Source organism: Paralichthys olivaceus, chromosome 16, assembly GCF_024713975.1.
Source record: "Paralichthys olivaceus isolate ysfri-2021 chromosome 16, ASM2471397v2, whole genome shotgun sequence".
Taxonomy (NCBI): Eukaryota; Metazoa; Chordata; class Actinopteri; order Pleuronectiformes; family Paralichthyidae; genus Paralichthys; species Paralichthys olivaceus.
This window is the reverse complement of record NC_091108.1, coordinates 4,019,399-4,038,520: the sequence shown is the minus strand read 5'-3', so window position 1 is coordinate 4,038,520 and position 19,122 is coordinate 4,019,399. Positions and strand designations below refer to the sequence as shown.

General features: G+C 43.0%; 1 protein-coding gene across 1 annotated transcript in view; it reads right to left on the bottom strand.

The window, feature by feature from the left end:
• The window catches only part of ak5 (adenylate kinase 5), a 44,485-nt gene extending 25,789 nt beyond the window's left edge, over positions 1–18,696 (bottom strand). Inside the window, exons 1-6 of the mRNA XM_069511281.1 lie at positions 18,448–18,696; positions 17,108–17,294; positions 14,986–15,153; positions 12,156–12,328; positions 9,522–9,635; positions 1,779–1,970 (exon numbers count right to left, since the gene is read on the bottom strand). Of these exons, the coding sequence (XP_069367382.1) occupies positions 1,779–1,970; positions 9,522–9,635; positions 12,156–12,328; positions 14,986–15,153; positions 17,108–17,294; positions 18,448–18,507 (894 nt within the window). The 5' untranslated portion in view covers positions 18,508–18,696. The remainder of the gene's footprint in view (positions 1–1,778; positions 1,971–9,521; positions 9,636–12,155; positions 12,329–14,985; positions 15,154–17,107; positions 17,295–18,447) is intronic.
• Positions 18,697–19,122: the final 426 nt, after the last annotated feature.

Below are 19,122 nucleotides of genomic sequence, written 5' to 3'. Positions count from 1 at the left end.
TAATGGAGCTTTTAGCCAGAAGGTGCTTTGATTAAAAAATTGTCTGCAGCTCCACCTTCGACTCTACAGAAATATAATCCAGGTTCATGCTGGTCTAAAATGTTTTCATTTCTCTGTGAGTAAAAAAAAAAAAGTCTGACACAGAGGGCTGCTGGGTGATATTATAAAATAATAATAACCTGAGCATGAATATGGATGGAGGATGTGAAGCGGCAGCCTCCACCACCAACAAACAAAAGAGCAAAATTTAACTCACAATTCAGCCACAAGGGAATGAAGATTTCTCTCTGAACAGCCAAGATTAAAAAATGTAAGTACGACTCATAATGTCTGCAGGACCCACACAGATGTGATAAATCAATTTCTGGCTCATACATTCCTTTGAGAAGGAAAATAAATCACCCTATGACTTAAATACTGCAACAAAAAAAACACAACAAGCCTTTTTAACTTTGTTTTATCATTTATCCGGCTTAAAAATGTAATCGGCTCTTTCCTGACCCATAATGCATCCTTCCACCAAGTTTCACGATAATCCGTTTAGTCGTTTTTTTTGTCATCCAGCTGACAAACAGACGGACAAACAAACAAACGCAGATGAAAACAGCTGAGCTGATAAAATCTTTGGCTGTGAGAAATCGTGATGTAAATGATTTGCCATTTTCTTGTATTTTCAAAATAAACAATTTTCTGATTACTTCAGAAAATATTTGACATATTAGCTGATTAGCTTTTCACCCTGTTGTCAGAATACAAGACACATTTGTCCATTATTGACAAAATAAAGAACAGTACTAATCTAAGTAGGAATCTGCTGCCAACTTTAGCTACCTGACAATTTTCAGTACCATCAGTTGATACTGAAGTGCGAGTGAACGATATGGAACCTAACGTCAGACACAAACAGGCAGCAGGCTTTGACTCGTAGAGGACATCTGGTTACATGAGACACACTGGAGATTACCCTTGAGTTTAAAATGTCCAGAGACAACAGTCTAAATCCATGCAAACAAAAGCCTCTCACAGTAACGGCGGAGCAGTTGTTCAGTATCCCCTTCGCTGGATGACGGCGCAGCTCTGAGACTCAGACGGATCAATAAGACTCCCACAGGCAGAGTGGGCAGCCACTTCCTGTTGGCCGCAGGAGCCAATAGCTCCATGAGCAACCGCTTCACACATACCATCGATACCCCTCTGCACCAGATTTAGAGAAGCTCACAACGGTCTCTGATTAACACTGAGTCCTCTGTCCCAACAGACAATGTGTCTTCCAGCTTGCAAAACAATCAGCAGCCAAAGAGATGCAGTCCAGAAAGATTAAAACTGAGTGTTAATATATTCTTGTTTATAAAAACTTCTGCAAAAACCACTAAACCACTAAATGTCATGTTTGATTATTGAATTCTAAGATCAATATGGTTCAGTGGTAAGTCACCGAACAGAAGATTCTAGCTCCAAACCATAGATTGTATATAAAGATGGATGACATGACAGCTGCCCTAACTGGTGGCTGGCTGCAGTATACATCGTAAACCCTGCCTCCTCCATGTTAGTGGATGGAATATGGACCAAACTACACTCAGTACATTTAATTCTTTGAGTAATTGCGCAAGATGGCGGCACCAGTGGCTGGGAAGGAAGACAGGCGCTTTGTCCATCTTTACAAACAGTCTATGTTTCAAACCTGCCAGACAACCGTGAACTTTTTTTTGTTAAGTTTAACTGTTTTTCAAAGCAAGTTGAAGCAGACGTGTAGATATTATTCCCCCCTGCCTTACCGTGACAATAAGGCCCCTCTCTTGGAAGTATTTCACCAGAGGAATGGTGTTTTGTTTGAAGTTGGTCAGACGGCGGTCGATGGCCTTGGGGTTGTCGTCGGGTCGTCCCTGCTGCTCGGCTCGCTTCTGCAGCCTCTCCTTCAAACGGTGGTTGGTGCAGGCCAGGAACACCACCAGGTCAGGAGAGCATATCTAAAGGGAAAGAAAAGAGGGGAACCGTCACATCCAGCGCTCTGGGCTACACCACTCCTACACCTCACCTCCGTTCACATGGGATTTTTCATGATCCGACTCTGAGGAGACCAGGGAACTAATGCAGGGTTGGTTTCAATTTGACATTCTAGGCATTCAGGTCAAAATGTCAAAACTTCAATCAGAATAACAGCGTCACTCTCGGTTCTCTCGTTTTTACGTTTTTGAATGGAAAAGTCCACCACCTGCATTTCACTGGACTGAATGAGCATCATGAAGGTAGCCTTGAAAATAACCTGCAGCTGCTCCTCTGATGATACAGTTTGAATACAGGTGGAACTGTGGGTAGAGGACGACGACACTTTACTGTCTCAGCAGGATGTGAGAACACCATTACCTGCTGCACACACACACACACACACACACACACACTCACACACACACACACATCAGAAGAGTGAGACTGCAGACAGTCACATGGAAGTATTTTCAAACCAGTTTCTTTTCTATGACCTGACTCATCTGTCTGTGTCCATGTTTTTGCAGATCAAACGTGAAGAGGAGGACGTTATGAATCGTAAGTTGACAGCTCAAGTAACGTTGCCTCATATCCTCCATATGCATGAATAAAGCTGTGATTACTCATTACTCTTTTCTGATATGGTTGTCACAACAAGGAAACATTAACTTTTGATTACCTGTCGTATGAATAATGTTTTATGCTTTATTTAGTTTTTATGTTTTATTTATTTCTGTTTCCCCCGTTCCTTCTGCGTAAACATGAATTTTAACACTTATGAATCAATATTACTTCAAAGTGACTGACCTAAATCCAAAATTAGTATGCAGCCTTTGTTGCTATCCATAAATTTATGCAATTATATCAGTAAATTAGTCGTATTAACAGAAGGTTAAGCTAAAAATGATTGTCAACACTTCTCTGCGTGAAGTGAAACCCCTCTGGTGAAATTACTACAATCATGAGATGATGAAGTAACTACGACAGGGCTGCAGCACCTGTTGCCAAGATGTAAGAGCTAGTGCAAATAAACCCCCGACTATTCCAACAGGCAGCAGCAACAACACTGAGCGAGGTGTGAGTAATAGAGATTGAATTAATGACGCTCCAACGAGCCTGACCACCTCTGTTTTACAAAGTCCAGCACAAAGACATTCCTTAGCAACCAATTAGTTTGTAAACTGAACACAGTGTGTGCTTATGTATAGATCTCTGACGCTGTTATTGGACTTTAAAGTGAAATCACTTGGTTGCCATGGTTCTGACCTCCTCTTAATTGCTCTCCTCAACCTGGACCTGACTCACCCGCCGCACCACCGGCGGGAAATTCTTCTTTTTCCTCCCGCGTTCAATGAAATCTGCTCCCCGAGTCTGCGTTTGATCTGCCGCGGCCAAAAATAGCGCGAATGGTGTTGCTTCCCGAGACGCACACATGTCACTTCGACAACGGGACTTTCAGTCTTTGCGAACCAGTTTCTGTTGCCATAGTGACCACTCTTGTGTCCTTGTTTCCTCAGGTTTTACACTGTGAATGTGCGGCAGCAGTCAGACACCACAGTCATTTCTATCGAGCGACAACAGAGTAGGAAGGCGTCTATTAAAAACTGTTTTAATGCCGGCAGTTCCATCAGCGATGCTATCGCCCGCGTAAAGGCCAGGAAGCATGCGGTGGGATTCCTCATTAATACAAACACAGACGCGCAGAGAGAGAGAGAGTTTTACCAGGCAGATGTTGACCTGATTATTGTGGCGAACACGACAGCTAATATCCTTTTAGGGATGTTCTACTGAATGCACTCAATCAAAAGGGAAAAAAAGAAGCTGAGAGATAAACAAATGGCAGTGATTCATGTCCTGAAATGTTGCTTCATGTTGTGTTTCAGAGGAAAGTCATTCTCAACATTCTTTGTGACGCAAATTCTGATACTGTCACATGCACAGTTAAATAGCCTTATTTAGCTTTTTGACATTTAAGAACCATATTTTTGTTTGGGCAAAACTTCTGATTCCAGCAAATCAAAGTGGAGCGAATAACTCTGGACTCTCTTCTGACACTGACCTTTTTCTAGAGTTCATCCGAGTTGAGGTTTGTACAGTCGCCAAAGTTCTGCTCATTGTGGGAACTGTTGGGTTCCTCTATAAATTTAGAAAATTGAACTGAATTTAATGCCATTGATTTTGTTTAGATAAGTGCAATTACAAATTAGGTTATTATTATTTTTACATGCAGACGGAGCTAAATATGGGCATCAGCACTGTTTGCTGTTGGTTAATTACATGCTGTTCAGCTCTCTGAGCGGAGCTGCCGAGTATCAGACGTCTCAATCTGTCTCCATAAGCCCGGCGAGCTTTCCCTGTGTCTGCCGTCCAGCAGTTCTCATGCAGGACAACAGAAGTCTATCCTCAGAAGCCTCAGTGGTTTGAATTGCATTTATTTGTCCAAACAACCGCAACAAAATCAGTGCATGTAATTATAATGTATTTTTCACCTTATGAGCATGTACTGATTGAGCAGGCAGCTGGGTTCAGCGTTGAGGGTTATTAAATTAAATAGCTATATTCATCCTCTCTTATCTGCCAAATATGTTTTTATTAAATGATAAATAGTTTTAAATAACTTACAATAGTGCACAAGGTAATGCCTTTAAATGTTCAAAATCCTATAATATCAAATTTACTAGAGCGAGACCGACAAATTCTCACATCAAATATTTGTCTTTTTTTTATCTGCAATTTCTTAAATTATCAACTGATTATCAAATTAATTTTAAATCAATTTTAATTTTGCTCAATTATTCAATTGATAAACTTTCAAGACATACAACAGGTGCCTCCCTAATAAAATAAAATCATTATTCAGGTAACTTTAGTTCAAGAGAGCAGGCAGAGTTATGACGTCCACGCTGAAGACGCTGCAGTACGATAAAACCTCTGCTGCTCTGTTCATTACCATCATGATGGATGGCAGCTTCACGCAGTGATCGATGAACCAACTGGAACTGTTCCACAACTATGTTCACTGTCAATCACTGTGATATTGTTTTTTTCTTTTTTCTTCACCACTTCATCGTTTCTTTAATTAAATGTGACAAAACAGACAAAACAGTAGAAACTGCAGAGAAAAGCAGCAAGAAACGAGGTCGTGTTTGATGATTAATAGGTCGATGGATAGATGTGTGTGTGTTGTGGGTTCAGAGACCAACACAGGGATAATTAATTGAGCTGCACTAAATTTAACCCACTCATAGATCAGCTCTCCGTTGACTATTACTCAGGAAATTGGTGAAAACAATGTCAAAGAAAGTGAAAAACAATTCCTGGATCTGCATCAAAAATGTAATGAGATCTCCCCCGAAGTTCTGTGGTGATTCATCCAGTAGTTTCTCTTTGTGAATGTGAATGATGGATAGATTGATGCCTCCAGAGCAGATAGGATGATAGACTGACACCTGCATACTCGATTGTAGAGTTTATTAAAACGCCTGAGGGGAGGACGCAGAGAGAGGAGGGTCTCTAAACGGCCCAGAGGAGCGGCTCCTAAATGGCTGCCGTGATGTTGTAAAGGGCAAAGTAGCAGCATGGAGGAAAGGGAGACTAATGAAAATGGAAGCTTTGTGTCCTCAGAGGATCAACAGCATCACAGGGTCACTCCTGAGCTCACACAACACCTGGGGAGTATAGGGTCTAAATAAAGTACGAGGCTCTTTAGGATATTATCTGTAAAACATGATGCTTAAAGCAGCAGCAACATAAATGTTTGTCCCACAGTGTCAATCTGTTACTTTAACGCTGCTTCAGATGTGTATATATTACAATTTTGTACCAGGTTATCACTCATTTGTCAAACCACCCCACTGTTACTTTCTATATCTGCTCCTGAGCTGCACAAAAGATCCTCTAACAACCAGTTGCCACTTAATTCAATTGTAAATCTCGGGGCTGCGGCATCTGTGCATTACTGTGTGAGCGGTCATCAGCTCCTCTCCAATCACCGGTGACTGTGGGAGCTGTGTCTGAGCCGTTGCTGGGACACGATTATAAACACAAATGTATACAAATGTGATATCTGTGTGGTTTTAAACTCCAGTGAACTTCCTCAGCCCCTCCGGGGATCCTTTCACAAACTGTCTTTTATCCAACAATTTAAATTACACAATGTAAAAAATCACCTGAATCACATTTCTGCAATTATGCATTATGAAAGACATTTAACAGAATTACAAGATGAGAGATGGGATGGCATTTTAATTACGAGACCTCGGGGAAATGTGAATGTGAAAATGCCAAATGTTCAGCAACAAGTGTGAGTTAATGAATGACTGTATGTTTATTTTTTCTGTTTACAGCCTCAGCTGATGCAGAGACACCGAGGGAAGGTTATGTTTAATCACATCTAATCTGCTCTGTGTTTAAAACAGCTGGAATCGCTGATTATAACCATAGTAATACATCAGTGAGATCTATCGAAGAGCGAGGGGTGTGTGTGTGTGTGCGTGTGTGTGGACTGTCTGGATAGAAGTCCGTCTTCCTGTTTCGTGAGAGCCAGAAATATCATCTAGACTCTTTGTTTTGTTTCCTCGGGCAGCTCTCAGACAGGGACTGTACTGTACACAGTGGAATCGCTTGTCAGGCGAGGTGAAGCGAGAGACGGCAGCAGCCACGTTATGAGCTCTCTAACGTCGTGACTTGGCCTTTTCACTAAAAGAGGGAGAGGATGTACAATTACCGGGGAAACGGGAGAATATAACGAAGACATGAGACAAGACTGGTTGTCGACGGTGGTTAGTGTGATGAGAATCCTTAGACCTAGAGTAGATCAGGTGTGGCCTGGAAATTCAAGGCCAAATATTTTTGTATTTACGGAAGAAATGAACGCTTATCTCTGAAATTATATATATATATATATATATGTTCATCATCTATGTGTAGACACAGTGTTGAACACTGAATAGTATAACTTTCTTTACAATGTTCTCCACTGTGAAGTGGAAACAATCAGACCAGATGCAGAAAACCTCATACATACGCTGCCCTCCTGCACGTTTGGAGCGATAGTCTGCACGGCAGCGATTTGGGGATGCAGCACGTCTACTAACGTTGTCAAGCCGTTCACAAGCGTTAACAAGAATGATGACGAGACAAAGCGCAGCACCATGTTTCACCGAACCATCTTTTCACCCATCTGGTTTCCTCTGCAGGGGCCCTCAAACATTTAACCTCCACTCAGCGCGGCGGTTTGTCGACTGTGATGCTGTTTGATATTTAACGTTCAGGCTTCGCTTCAGTGCTCCTTTAAGTGACATATTAACAAAACACACGGCTGTCCATGATATAAACAACAGACGAGATTAACTTTTTACCACACAAACACACACACACAATGATGTTCAAACTATTTCTCCACAGAAGCTTGAAAAAGTCGTTTTTTTTTCTTGCACTAACCCAGAAAAACCGTCCTATCCCCCAACCACTCTAAAAGTCATTGAGCGCTCTTTTAAATGTTGATAAATGTTAGGTGAGTTTAAATGAGACAACAAGAATCAATTCCTCTAAAAAGCCAATCGACTAATGTGTCACAACGTCGGCCGCTCAAGTGTTTAGTATTTATTTCCATTAGGGGGCTCTATAAAGTAAGACTGTCATTTTGAGGGCACAACATTAGCATGTGAGCATCTTCTAACATTTACAATCCTTTCTTTGTATTCTCACATTATTATAGATGTTTTCAATGGTAATAAATGATCCACGGATCAAAACATCCACAACAAACATCCACTGCTGAGTTCTCAGTCTCGCTCAAGGACGCTTTATTCTGCCACATGCTTTCCGACATAAGGAGCGAAGCAGTCGTCAAACAGTCCTCGCTCAGAGCGCCACTACGTGCACTTTTTCAGGAACACTGAGCATCGACCTGGCAGTGAAATGGAAAACCAGTGTTTCACTGTTGAACTGCTGATCGGTGACAGCAGCGGCTGAAACGTGCTGATGTAAAGCGCTGCTCGCTCTAACGGTGCGAACACAGTGCTGATGTTAAATATTACACACGAGACCAGATCAAACACCGACTGGTTTACAGCTCATGTGTCAGGTGCAAAGAAAACGTGTAATCCATAAGACAAAAAAAATAAAACAGCAATGAAACTTTTCGTCATTGTGAATATAAATGAATAAGTATATATTATGTATTTTTTTATTTAGTATTCGGTGGTGACTTTATATCCGCAGAGGAGCCATGAATACTTGATTCAGGCTCATTCTGTACTGATTTCTGATTATTTAAGTAGAGCGATAGCTTTAAAAATAGTTAATATGTATGTGCAGTGTGGTGTAATTATCGGGCTCCCCTGTGTGTTTTAACAGTCTGGTTATTTCACTACAATAGGACCCATGAAAGCAGACTTCGGCTTCTTTTCATGGTGCACAGCTATTATTAAATGTAATAATGGGATAGTTGTTTTGAATGTCCAGTAGTTGCTGTGTCGGTTTGCTTGTTGAAAACTGGATTTGGTCTCCAGTGCAACTTGGATTCTTAAACGTTGAATGAAAAACACCAACGCGGTCGCTTCAACACTGTTTTACGCAAATATGCCACTTTAGAGAAATGACAGTGTGCACGAGAGCCATCATCGTAACTCGCGTGTCACGATGTGATGAGAATTCAAATTTTGAAAATGCAAATTGCCTCCAGCCTCTGATATCAAATACTCGCCATCAAACCCCGATCCACCGGAACTAGAGCTGCCATCCTCACATCTCACACTGCCAATCAGATAACAGTGCATATTACATATATGGCTCTTGGCAGGTGTTGGTTGAATCACTCTTTGTGTGTGTGTGTGTGTGTGTGTGTGTGTGTGTGTGTGTGTTTTGGATGAACAGGATATCTTGCTGCATCACAAAATAACAACAGTGACTCTGAGACCAGTCTAAACTTAAAGAGAAGCCTTGTGTGCTCCGATGTGGGACGGATGTGCTGCCATCAAATTGCTTCTTGTGCTCTGAACCACAGTATTTGTCTAAATGACTCATTGATTGTGACGTTCGTCAAGCACAACAAAAATAAAACCATATCAAAAGAATCAGTCAAAAGAGAAGATCTAAAATATTTTAGATCGATCTCCTAAAAGACTCCCTCCGTCCACCGTGCTTTGCAGGACACAGCAGTGCGTTGATTCGATCGTCACTGAGAGAAGTTACGTAAGTGATTCACGGCTCTTTTGTGTGCGAAAACAACACAACAGTTGTGACACCCCCTCTCAAACAATTAGAGAGATCTCGCATCTCGAACAAATCGGAAAGTTATAAATGGATGGACTGTATTCAAACAACAAGTTACATCCACCCATACATTCATACAGCGCTTATATACGCTGTATATCATCCGTCCAGCACAGCCGTCAGTGTCTTGCCCGAGGACACTTCTGCATGCAGACTGGAGGAGACGAGGATTTAACCGCTGTGAACGACCCGCTCTACCTCCTGAGCCACAGCTGGCCTTCGAATGCATTGCCATCGACCAGATAAAAACTCACCTGGTCCTCGAAGGACAAGGCCTGTCCGACATCTCGAGGGAACCCATCTATGACGATTCCATTAGCGTCGGGGGTCTTCATAATCTTCTGCTTGATCTCGGTTATCGTGGTCTCCTGCGGAAGAAAAACAGACAAGATTCATGATCATCATCACTTGGTGCCTCGGTTTGTGTTTACATGTTTAAAGAGCGATAGAAAAGATGTTTACTGCTTGACAACCACTATTTACCACATTTGTAAGGATTTCATTCAAATACTGATCATTACAATTATCTCAACAATTAGCCAGATGCTTGGAGTTCTGGCTAATTGTTGATTCCTCAAATTTAACATTTAACTTTGTCACATTGCAATTGCCAAGTTTTCTTAGAGACGAGCTGATGTCATGAGGCATGTCTGCCTATCAGCTTTTCAATCAAAAGCTTGAAAGACGTAATAGGTTTGTTGCTGCAGTTCCCAGAGTATAAAAATAATAAAAAGTAGTGAATGATTAAAAGCCCTTTGGAAATTAAGCTGATTTAGAGTAATAATTACTGTGAAAATGATAAAAAAAACTATGATAGCACGTTGGATAATCATCCTTAATTATACATAATAACATAATTTGTCTGTTTATCCAGTTGCACGTTAGTATTTCTGAATGCAGCCGAACGATTGTCTCGAGTGCACTCGAGGGCAGAGTGCCAGCATCTTTCATCATCGTTTACTTCCTCGTGGCTGGAGGAGGTCACCACGTACGAATGTATTTCTCCGGGCGGAATGCATCATACGATATGGCAGAGATACGTGAGCAATGCTCTGGTCTAAAAATAACATCCGTGTTCGTGGCCAACAATGACTAACACAGACATTTAATTTCCCTCCTAACCGCAGAACGGGAGCAGTCGGGCCCAGCGGACTACGCAGGGATTACAGCCAGTCTCGGTTCCATCAAACAGATTAATGCATGCAGGTAAAGACAAAATGAGAAATGCATCGGATGATCATCTCTGAAATTGACTGATAGAGACGACCTGTCGACAACAATAACCCAGCAATCACACAGACAGACACAGCCACAGAGTCATCATTAAATTCCAGATCTCTCCCTTGTTTCACACATTCACTGCTCCCTACACGGAGCACACTCAGCACTGTACTTAATGTTGAGCTGCTAAATGAGATCTGGGACACTCAGGAACCATCATCAGTTTTAATACAACGCTGGCTGGTGCAGTGTTGAAGAATTGTGATGTTGCATCAAAAACGGGAGCAGCATGGCATTAGGGGTTATTGGTATAAAGTAGATTACACGGTACAGACAAAGATGTCATACGGTATAAAGCCAAGAGGGAATGAATACAGACACAACCTGACTCTTGGAGGAGGCTTCAGTTATCAGTTAATTTCATTATCAGTTAATCTGCCATCTGCACCTCCTCACAGTCAGCTCCTCGATCCACTGGATCCCTTTGCTCCGTGACCCCCTGAACCCTGGGTTCCCCCTGCACCCACCCCCCCCCCCTGCCTCGGTATGACAGTTTACCTTTGTTTCTGTACGGCACATTTGTCATTGTCATTCAATAATTTATCGTTACTGTCAGCCTGCGTTTCTGTGATGTGCTTCTGCAAAGTGAGTGGAGCCACAACACTGGATCCTCCTGAACCCATGTTTACATAACTCTGCATAGAAGCAAGCGCACTGTCTGTCTTTAATTTTAGACCAGTGGGACGTCCAAGAGCCTCTCATGAGAAGTCCATTTGCTCGTTGGCTGACAGTGATGCTGTGTATTTACTGCATTTTGCAGATGAGCACGGTCACAGTCACTCAGACTACAAGAGGAAATACAAGGAGGATTTCTTCCCCCTCAAGTGTTCGTCTTCTTGTCTAGAGGAAGATGGGAAAATTGATGCAGCTCGTTGCATATTTCATATTAAAGCTTGTCTTAAGAAAAAGACTGAAAATGGAGCTGAAACCGCTGATTTGGCTCAATCCATAAAAGCCTTCTCTTGATGTGTTTGGTTGTTAGATCAACAAAGCGTGAAAAACACAAGTTGTATGTTTATATGGGTGGTTGTGATCCAGACTGTCTCCTCAGGTCTGGCTCCCTGTCCCTCCATTTGTCAGGCTTCATGCCAAACTGCCGAGCTTTTAAAGCACTATACAAATTAACTTTATTAAATAAATAGGGTTCAAGGTTGAAGTCACTTGAAGTTGTTGGTTTGTGCATTTACACGATGCTTCTACACAACATGTTCTGGTTCTGGTTGGGTCTGGTGCAGGTTTGGATGACCCGGTCTACGTCCTGAGCAGAAAACACATGGTTTGCTATAGAAAAGGCTGAGGATATATTATGGGCTTAAACGTAATCCTTCATAATGGTTGTGTTTTGGTCGTCTCTTTGTCCTTGGACATGTTGAACACAGCCTCCATCATTGTCTTGCAGAGAGTATATGCTAATGAGACAGAACAGCGTCCCCCTCCCAGCATGCTTGTGATATGGATGCTGATAATTAGCCCCTTATTACAGTCACGCTGTGATAATGACCTGCGAGTGACTGGACACACTCAGCGCTGATCCCTCTTATGTTCTCCCCCACTACACACACACACACACACACACACACACCCCCTCTCCTCTCTTCCTCTGCTACCTGCGGTGCCAGCTCTCCATTGGTGATGATTTTAGCAATCAGGCTCCACTTTCTGTTGCTGGTGGCGTTGTGGATCATCTTCTTCCTCAGCAGCTCGCCCACGGACACGTACTGGAAGCCATAGCGCTCGGCAATCTTCAGGCTCTGTGTTCCTTTGCCGCTGCCAGGGCCACCTAGGCACAGAGGGAGAGCTGTTGATGTTTTGGGAGAGAGAATGAGTGCATGTGTGTGTGTGTGTGAGAGAGAATGTGAGAGTGTGAAACGTTCGGCATGTGGGTGTGTTAGCGGAGGCGCATGTGTGTATTAGTGAGAGAAACTCAGACTATGTGAGACTTTGTGTGAGTGTGCATGATTTCGCTTGTGTTTTTTGTGTTTGCTTGACTGTGTGTTGCTGCTTGTGTGTTGTGTGCATGCGGGGGAGAAGTGCACGTGCGTGGGGGGGGGGATGAGAGGAACAGGTATGTGTGAACCTCCTACATTCGCTAACAAATCCTCTCCTTTTTTCTCTCTTATTTCAAAAGGAAAAAAAGGATTGTGCAGAGGAGTGATGACAGGAGGAGAACGCGGCTTCACGCTGCATTGTTCGACTCGTCCACATGTCGTGTTTCTGCGACAGAATTAAAACAAATCATTCAATTTAAAAGTTCCAGATATCAGCAGCGACACATGTGATCATTTGAAATCACCCTCACTTCAGGGAATCCAATTATAATCAATAATATGTTTGGGGCGGTAACGACTTAACGGTAAGCTATGTGAGGCTGTCACTTACTGAAAGGCCCGTTCGCAGGTAAGTGCCTGTAAAAGCCATTTGACGACCTGAATGCTGCTTCGCTGATTGACGGCCACTATCACCATAGAAATGTCAACCGCTCAGAAAGTGCTTCCGGTTGACGGCCAGGTCTAAGTGAAATGAGTCTGGGAACAAGCTGTGCCGTCGGTAGTTCAGTCCGCCTGCACTCCATTCATGGTGCCGCTGTCAGAATTTATTTTTCCAAGGGACGAGGAGTGAAGGGAATTGTTGCAAGTGATTGCCAGATATTTTATCTGGGAGGATTTAAATGAGAATATCAAGTTCTCACAGCAAAGTGATGATAATTTGTCTCTACAAGATCTGCTGAGTTCCAGGTGATGCTTGTAACTGTGTTGAGCTAGTACACAGTGTTCCGCTTGATGTACGACTGGGATTACTAATTCTGTGACCTTGACTCTTGACCACTAAAATCAGGTAAACCCAAAGTCAACCTTTGTGCCATAGACTGTAAATAAAGATGGACGACGCGTCTCCTCTTCCTCCAGTTATCCAGGGATGAAAATATCCCGGATACAAACGTCGCTATCGAGCACATTTAGAGCCAGAGTCTGTGCAGGTGCGATAAGGGGACGATAGAGTGGGTTCGGACGTTACACACGCTCGGCCAACCGTGAGTCTGTCTCAGCTGTCAATCACGAACAAGTACTTTTTTTTGAGGTGGGCCTGGGCTTCACTCTTGGGGAGCTGTGATATCGTCCGTCTTGATATAACGTCTATGTTCATTCACCGAATTTGGAGTAATTCCCCCAGGGCGTTTCTATGATACGTATTTCCCATGAGTGGGACAGATGGACAGGCAGACAGACGGACAGATTGACGGGGGGGACAGATGGATGAACAGCCTGAAGACAAAATGTCTGTGGTCGTGGCGTCTGCTGCAGCTGTGGAAGTGTAAAAGTACCTATAGATCAAATCAAATATTCTAATGTGATTTAATATGTACTCTATATCCTACAGCTTGGTGTGTTTTGTTGTTGAGCGTTCGAGCCCGGCCCTCTCTACTGACCACACGTGTCTTTGTCAGTCTGTGTCTCCCTGTGCTAACCTGACAAAACATTCGCCATGATCCTCCGAAGAGATGACAGCTGCTGCCATCCTGTTTCCCCTTTAAAATATAGGCCACAATGAGCTCACTAAGACAAGGTTGGAAGTGGCTTTGTGCTGAGAGGAAACAACATTATAAACAGTGTGAACATCCCAGGTACACAGCAAGAAGCAAAACACGCAGAACTGTCAGCAGGTTGTTTTTTTTTTTAAAGCTTTAAAAAGACTCTGAGGTCATTTTCTTGCTTATTTAAAACTTTAAGTGAAGTATTTTAAACAGCGTTTATAAATAGCAGCCTCTCTCCATCCAAGCTCAACCAGTGTCATTACTCTTATTATGCAGCTGCCGTGCTTAATTTATGAGTTTAATGAATGTATCTGACAGGGTAATGCAGGGCGCATCGAGGAAATCAGATTAGGAGTGTGTCACAACACGCAACCAGATCCTCCCCGCTGATACAGAGAGAGGTGAGTTCATATTCAAATACCAGGATAAAAAACGTACTAACCTTAAAACATGTCTTCCCCTTAAAATGTAATGATTTACATCATGGGGACTTGGTTATGCTCCTTTAATGGGATTGACACACACTCACACACACACACACTCCCTCAGCTGTTCCCATCCAGGCTGTGTATTTTTAGATAATCAGTAAAGCAAACATAAACTTGTATTCTGTGTTTTTGACCTCTTTATATTCATGTATCAGACTCATCAGAAGCAGTGAAGAGACACTGGCTGCTTGTTTTGTTCTGTTCACTCATAAAAGCTTCTGCGCTGCTGCTCCTTCTTATCTCGTGGAAAAACATTCAAGGAATCCAGATGAGGACTTCAAATCAGAAACATGATCAGAGAAAATGACGGCGTCCTTCGTATGTCACTCAGTGTTTCCTCATTTTTGTGTTGTGTGAGGTCGGATATAAGTGTAGTTCTGATGTTTGTTGTTTTTGCCCGTTGTGTTGCAGCTTTACCGATGACGAGGATGACTTTGGGCCGTGGTCTCGACGGATCGAACACCTCGTACTCCTCTATGAGCTCCGCCGTCTCCGACAGGTCTGAGTCACTTTCGATGGAGAACTGGCTGATGGGAGGGAGGCGGTCGTAGCGTCTGTAGGGGAAATTGGGACTGTCGGGCAACACTGTCGCACACACAGACACACACACATACAAAGGTATTAATGAAAGCAATTGTACCATAATTTGATGCTTAAACGTGCAGCTGTCACTGCATTTTTAAACACTGACAATCTCATTTCACAACAAACCTGTTAAAAAAAAATAAAGACATAAATCTGTGCGTGCGATGAATTCAGAGACGGTTCATTCTCTTTGCCAATTACACAGCTGTCTCTTGTGATGTAATCGATTAAAACACATTCAATAAAGACAGAGATCATCAGTGCATGTTATTACACAGGAGCAGAATGTATCTCATCACGCTGTATTTTAATTGTAGTGCTGATGCATCAGTCATGGAAATGTAGGTTTTGTTGAATCGAAGGAAAACAGAGGAGCGATAAACGATTCAACAAACCACATCAAAAACTGTTGTAGAGATGAAAACTATTTAGAAAAACACTGAAATTTGTTAAATGGAACCTTAGAGCTAGTTCAAGGCAGCCACCTCGAGCTGCGCTGCTCTAATCACGTGACAAACATCATGTGACACACCTCGTTCTCCACAATCATCTATTATACACACCCACCTTGTGTGTGGGGGGGGTTGACAAGTATTTGCGCGTCATATTTGTGTAATCATATCCGGGTGAGTGATTAAGTCTAGATGCCAAACACAACAAACCTGTTCTACTGCTGCAATAAACATTTGAACGTGAGTTGTCTGACTGAATTACAGATAACGCTGCTCCCCATTTCTAACACGTAAATCCGACAATCAGGAAAATGAATTTAGAGAGAAGAGACGTTGTTTTAAAACTCTGAGCTGAGAGGAATCACAGCGTGTGGAAATCTTCCGCCCTGATGAGGCTGCAGCTCCCAGCAGCTAAACCGTGCAGCTGGCAAACATTACAGGCATCGTTGGCACAAAATAACAAGAAGCAACATGATGGTGAATTTCTGCGAGCAGGAGTCCTGCGTGTGTTTGATAAAAATCATCTATGTGCAGCTGCGTGCTGTGAGAAACACGCCTGTAAACAAACTTCTCATTAATGCACACATTACTTTATTACCTCTGCCAAGGAGTTTGTGTTTTCTTCATGTGAAAACTCACCACCATCAATAACTTTGATAATTTGTTAAGAATTTACATTTTAAGTAAATAATGTGCCTGAACAATAAACTAATTCCAGCAGTAAATGAAGAATGACTTAAATGTGCACCTGACTGAACCAGGTAGTGTACAACGGTGTTGGACATACAAGTGGCCCCTTCATGGCCCCTGATATAGAAAAATCATAGATCAATGCTCTCATAGTCAAGCTCCTGTGTTGTTTCTGCCGCCCATCACTTTCTTCCTCAAACAGACATAAGATATCAATGCAAATGTTGTTGTTAGCATACAAGACGCAGGTGAGACTCTGCTTTGCAAATTTGAAACAAGTTTTGCATCTGCAGTGTCAGTTACACCTGCTGTAAACCTCAGCTGGAGTCCACAGTGATGAATGGAGCGGCTGTAACGACCAGTGTCCAGATTAAAGATTAATTTCATAGATGCAGACGTGTTTGACCTGCATTGTAACGGACAGTCCATTCATCTAAAGCAGCACAGGGATGTTCTGGATTCTGTCTTGGAACATGAAGGGGTCACCTCTGGAATTTGTCGCTGGTGTTTTGGACATGTTGTGTTTGTGGGTGTTCAGGCTTCTGGCACTAAATCTATGTGAGAGAAGTGATGCACGCAGCTGAGCCTCATGAAAAAAACCACACCGAACGAACCAAAGGACAAAAACAAACAAAACTCTTATCTCGTCTGGCTCAAAAACTCTGCCGTTACCTCCAAGTACAACAGTTTGAACAATGTGTCTTGACTGGGCTCGTGAGGGCGTAACACAAATGTCAACACCCTTATCCTGTTGAAACAATGAGCTATTATGGTCTTGAGATGTTGCACCGTGACATTAGCTCCACGCTCACCATTTCTGAAGAGGGACCTGCGTGATTGGCCCCCGTTGAGAGGGGGAAGGGACTTCTTCTCCTGGCCCACAAAGGTGTCCCATCGCACCTTGTCTGGTCCTCCCAGCTCCCTGACTTTCATCAGACAGGCCTCCAGGTAGTCAATGGGGTCATCGGGCCGGTAGTACATCAAACCTGTCAGCAGGCTCTGAAGAACACAGACAGGGAGAATAAGTGTGAGGGGCTCTGTTGTAATGATGTGTTGTTTCTGCAGAGAGGCGGCAGAGAGCAAGCCCGACTTAATGAAGTGCAGAGCTGGTTGCCTAGGCTCGGCTCCGGCGGGGGATCAACACATCTCATTCTGTCAGAAGCCCATGAAATTGGACTGAGCTCGGCGAATAAACGCAGCCCGCCAACGACCTGTTATTTTAATCGTGGAGGAGGACTAACCAGGGACTGTGGTGAATGTGAGAGGTCCCCATGACCCGGAATGTTTTGAAACAAAAGCATCCTCCGGGACTTCATCTCCAACCTCCTCGCTTACAACTCCCACCAGCAGGAAAAACAAAAAGCGTCTCTCAGCTGAAAACCAGCGGCATCGAAGCTGATGGATGATAAATACGCAGTTATTATGATAATGTGTCACTTTACTGCTCAGTGTAATTTGAACTGCCTGTAAATAAACAAGCAGTGATTGTCTGCACACATTAGCTGCTCTGCACTCAGATCTGGCTCTAATTAAGTGGCTGAGCCAATTTAGTTTCCCCTCAGGAAAAAGAAGATTATATTTCATTATTACATATCTGTAAGTTATTATACTGTGTCTGTCTGAGGTGGATTAAAGTGGGCGTCGGGCTGCACTTTGCCTTGTAGGCAACACCTCTGATATACAGGAATATTCATTTTTAAACAACCTCTCATTCTTTACAGCACTTTCATGTCTGTCCACCACAGATATACCATAAGTGATAAGTCATATGATCACGTTGTCTTTTTTTGTTCTCATGATAAATAATCTGTCAGCTGAGAGCATCTCGGTTAAGAGAAAGCTAATTATGCAAAAGGTGGAGATGTGTGTTTGGTTTAAATACAATCTTAGCCTGATTATAATTGTGATTGTAAAAATGTATAAAAACAAGTTTATACAAAATATGAATCAATCCAGAAAATCTGCTTCCATGTTTTCCATGAATAAAGTGGCATCTTTGACACATCATAAAAAATTATCTTTAGCTTGACTCTGACACGCTTTCTGCAAAGCATCGACGCAAACGTGTAAAAAGAAAAAAAGCCACACCGTGAGATCTGCACACACTGTTCTGCCAGCTCATCCCCACAGAGCGCACACCATCATCCCTCACCTCAAATAGTTGAGGTATCTCCCGCCGCGCGAGGTACTCCTTGGCATCGTTGGTATTCATCTCCCTCTCGGATTTCCTCTGGAATCACAACTTGTCTGCGTCGTTTCTTCTGCCTCTTTCCGGACTCGTGTCAGTGTCGTATGAGGAAACCTCTTGGTCATCAAACCGAGCTCCACGCAGACGTCCCCTCAGCGCATTTTGCCTCGTGTGTGGACTTTCTGGATTCCTGCAGGCTCTGACACCGCACCACCCTCCTCGGTGTTGCGGATGCGCGGCTCGTCCGTCCGCCCTCCTACCTCGCTCTGCCTCCAGCACGCACCGTGTGTGCGCCCTGACGTTGGCACCGAGGTTGCGCGCAAATACGCACGCAGCGTCTTGACTTTGCGTGTTTCACTCGTTCACCGTCAGCGTGGTATTAAAAGTGCATTTGCTATTATTTACTGTTCAATTAATACTTCTACTGTAATGATGAGGGAAATGAGCAGCACTAACTTATGTCATTCAAAATTGACATCCAGTTCATCCACTATGACGTGTGATTAAACTGTCCAACAGGAGATTATTGAATCAATAACATTGATCTAATAACAAAGCAACGTAAGAGAGGGGCCATTCCACATTATGAGCTCTTTGTTAAGTACATTTAGATGCTAATGTGTCTGTGCTTTAACTGAA